Raw genomic sequence first — 3,614 nt, forward strand, 5'->3', positions numbered from 1 at the left:
GCTGAGAGCTGGCAGGAAAAGCTCACGAGTCGTCCTGGGCCTTCCGCTCTTCATGGCAAGAATGCTTGCTTTCTTTGCACCCACAACTCTTGGTGGGGGTGGACTGCAGAGGCAGCAGCAACGCCAGCCCTGGCGCCATCTGCCCTCTGGGAGCCTGGGATCTAGACCTTCAGCCCTGAGCTACTGCACATGTTCCCTTGGCCCAAGCCTCTTACCTGGTGGTAACCCGGGCCCGGTGATTGGCGGAGCCATCAGCCGTGTCGATCCAGGATGCCCCCCGGAGGACACGCATGTCTTGGCCAGCAGCCTGGTATGGTGATGCTGTCCACTCCCACACGTTACCCACAAGGTCATAGAGCCCTGCGGCATGGCAAGCAGGTCAGTCCAGGCCAGGAAGCTCCAGACCAGCCCCCCTACCCATCGGAGGCCCTGGGCACTTCTCTCTGCCACACTTCAGGAGCAGCAAGATCCCACCATCCCGTCTGTGAGTGCTGACAGCAACCCGCAGAGAAAGCCTACCGTAGTTGTTCTGTGGGGGGAAAGCGTTCACAGGGGAGAGTCCGTGGAAGCCGTCCTCAGCTCGGTCACCCTTGGGGAACTCTCCCTGGGGGAGAAATTAGGCTAAAGGTTTTGCCATTCTGTCACAAGGCAGGTGTTCCTGCCTACCCAGAGGGAAAATAAGGGCATCTTGCTGTATCACTGGGGGAAGGGCATGAGGCAGTGACCTAGGGTTCCCATCCTAAGCTCCAACACCAGTTTGCTTCACGTCCTCCATGACCTCTGGGCTGGCTTCAGAACAGTGTGCTTTTCTGTGCTCACTGTGGCCCACTCCTGCTTTCTCCACAGCTCAGCACCTCCTCAGCCTCCAATCCCACATGCCACGCTGCTTTGGGAAGTGAGGTTTCTCCCCTTCTTGTGTCCTACACCCCTGCCTGGGCATGGGCACCTACTTCTGCCTGCCTGCTGAGGCATTGCTGATGCTCTTTCTGTGTCCTGTAGGAGGCCCCATTCCCTTCAACCACTGACAGACTTACTTCCCCCTCAGCCCCCCTAACTACCTTCCCTACTCCAGCTCTACCACCAACATTCCTGAAAAGTAAACCTGCATTTGCTGATGCAATTTGTCCACCTTGCTCATTTTTTTTCCTCATTAAATTGGGATTCGGGGAATCAGCAGTTAGCGTAATGGCTATGTTGCTGGACTCCCACGTAGTCGACCACGGTTCGCGTCCCAGACTCGGTGGCTTAAAACTCACGCTGGGAGCGTGTGCGTGCGTGCCCAAGATCCCGAGAGGAGAATGGAGGAGAAGGGATTGCGGTGTGACCATCCCCCCTGGGGGGTGATTTCTCGCTTTCTGTCTCTATGTCTCTCTCTGTCTGTCTGGTGAGCGCATGTGCTCTATAGCAAAAACCTCTCAAAAAAAAAAAAAAAAAGGGATTCGGCTAATTTACTCAGTATTTCGGCATGCTAAGACTGCAACATTTCTTGGGACTAGCAGTTAGCATAATGGCTATGTCGGTGGACTCCCATATAGTCAACCGCAGTTTGAGTCCTGGACCCGGTGGCTTAAACTCATGCCGGGCACATGTGAGTGCGTGCCCAAAATCTTGAGAGGAGAATAGAGAAGGGATTGTGGCATGGCCATCCCCGCTAGGGGGTGATCTCTGTCTCTCTGGTGAGGGCATGTACCCTATAGCAAAAATCTCTCTTAAAAGAAAAAAGAAAGAAGAATCTGCTACTACTGAAGCTCGACTTCATCTATGCAAAAACTAACAGTGATTGGGGCTGGCAAGTGGTGTGGTGGTTAAGGGCACTGGACTCCCACATGGCCAAGAATGGTTCAAGTCTCAGACCTAGTGGCTTTCTTTTTTTTTTTTTTTCTTTTCTTTTCTTTTTGGGGAGATTTTTACTCACTATAGGGCGCATGCGCTCGCCAGACAGACAGAGAGAGACATAGGGACAGAAAGCGAGAAATCACCCCCCGGGGGGATGGTCACGCTGCAATCCCTTCTCCATTCTCCTCTTGGGATCTTGGGCATGCATGCACATGTGCCCGGCGTGAGTTTTAAGCCACCGGGTCTGGGACGTGAACTGCAGTCGACTACATGGGAGTCCAGCGACATAGCCATTACGCTAACTGCTGGTTCCCTCTTTTTCTTTTTTTTTAAAATTTACATTCATTTACTATACATTATTATAGCATACAAAATGAGACTTCCCATCCAGAACACACTGTATATTGGCTCAATCAAGCACATCAACATACGTGTTATTGTCAACAAATAATTTTCCATTTCTTGTTTCCTATATATTTTTCTTTTTTTTTCCCATCCTTGATTCCCTATCTCTCACCCTCTGCCATCTCCTGCCCTCCTCCCACACTGTCTCTGGTATCCATGGTTGCTTTCTATGCCTTCCCCGCCCCACATTTTATTGATTCAATAAAGATCTTAATTAATCGCAGCTTGCTTTCTCTCTCTCTCTCTCTCTCTCTCTTGCTCTCGCTCTTGTCTCAATCTGGTCAAACTAAAATAAATGAATAAGTAAATAAATAAAGTTAAATAAAATAGTTCTATAAGAAAAAAGAAAAAACAAACTAACAGTGATTAGCATGGCCCCAAATCAAAATGATTTTGTTCCTTCTGTTTAAAAACCTCTGTTGGTGGGCCAGCAGGTGGTATGGTGGTTAAGGCACTGGATTCCACATGGCCAGTCCTGTACCCTGCAGCTTGAAATTCATGCTGGGTGCATGTGCGTGTGTGGCCAAAATCCCAAGAGGATAATGGGAGAGAATGGGTTACAGCATGACCATCCCCCCTGTGGGGTGATTTCTCACTTTCTTTTTTTCTGTCTATCTCTGTCCCTCTCCAGTGAGTGTATTTGCCTTATGGCAAAAATCTAAACAAACAAACAAAACCCCTGTGTTGGTTCCCCACTGTCTGGAGAGTAAAGTCTGAAAGAGCGTGGAACACCTGCTCCTTCCTGTTTCCCATCCATTCTCCATTTGTACACCTCCGTCCCTTTCCTGATATCCAGCCTCCCTGAACAGGTCACATCTCTGAACACAGAGTTCTTGCCTAATACAGTGCCAGGCATTCTACTGCTGGAATGTTCTTTCCTTCACTTTTCACGTCACAAACTTCTATTCAATAGGCTCCAGTGTCACCTCTCTTTGAAGTCATCCCCAGGATGCTCAGTTCTGAAAATCTGTAATATGAACATTTACCACACCATCTTTTGCTTTACCTGTTTATCAGTTATCAGTTGCCTTGGAACACAAGGCCCTCTGAATCCTCACCTAACACAATGCCTGGCCTACAGCAAGTCTCAGTCAAAGCTTAGTGAAAGGAGGAACAGGTCTTACCTGCCACAGGTTGGTGCGGTTTGGTTGGAATCGGTTCCCCCATGGGTAAACTTGGCCTGCCAGGACAGCAAGGAGACAGCAGAGGAGGGTCATGGGAAGCGCAGGGGAAAAGAAAAGACAGAATTGGAACCAGCAATTAGCGTAATGGCTATGTCACTGGACTCCTACGTAGTCGACCGCGGTTCGCGTCCCGGACCCGATGGCTTAAAACTCACGCTGGGAGCGTGTGCATGCGTGCCCAGGATCCCG

General features: G+C 49.9%; 1 protein-coding gene across 2 annotated transcripts in view; it reads right to left on the bottom strand.

Annotated features, from left to right (window-relative positions):
- SUMF2 (sulfatase modifying factor 2) overlaps positions 1 to 3,614 on the bottom strand; it is an 18,322-nt gene that overhangs the window by 2,069 nt on the left and 12,639 nt on the right. For both annotated transcript variants that reach the window (XM_006148093.3, XM_006148094.3), the window contains 3 exons: positions 3,366 to 3,421; positions 520 to 604; positions 216 to 360 (listed from right to left, as the gene is read on the bottom strand). In XM_006148093.3, coding sequence (XP_006148155.1) covers positions 216 to 360; positions 520 to 604; positions 3,366 to 3,421 — 286 coding nt within the window. The remainder of the gene's footprint in view (positions 1 to 215; positions 361 to 519; positions 605 to 3,365; positions 3,422 to 3,614) is intronic.

Source organism: Tupaia chinensis, unplaced genomic scaffold, assembly GCF_000334495.1.
Source record: "Tupaia chinensis unplaced genomic scaffold, TupChi_1.0 Scaffold000231_1, whole genome shotgun sequence".
In the NCBI taxonomy this organism is placed as follows: Eukaryota; Metazoa; Chordata; class Mammalia; order Scandentia; family Tupaiidae; genus Tupaia; species Tupaia belangeri.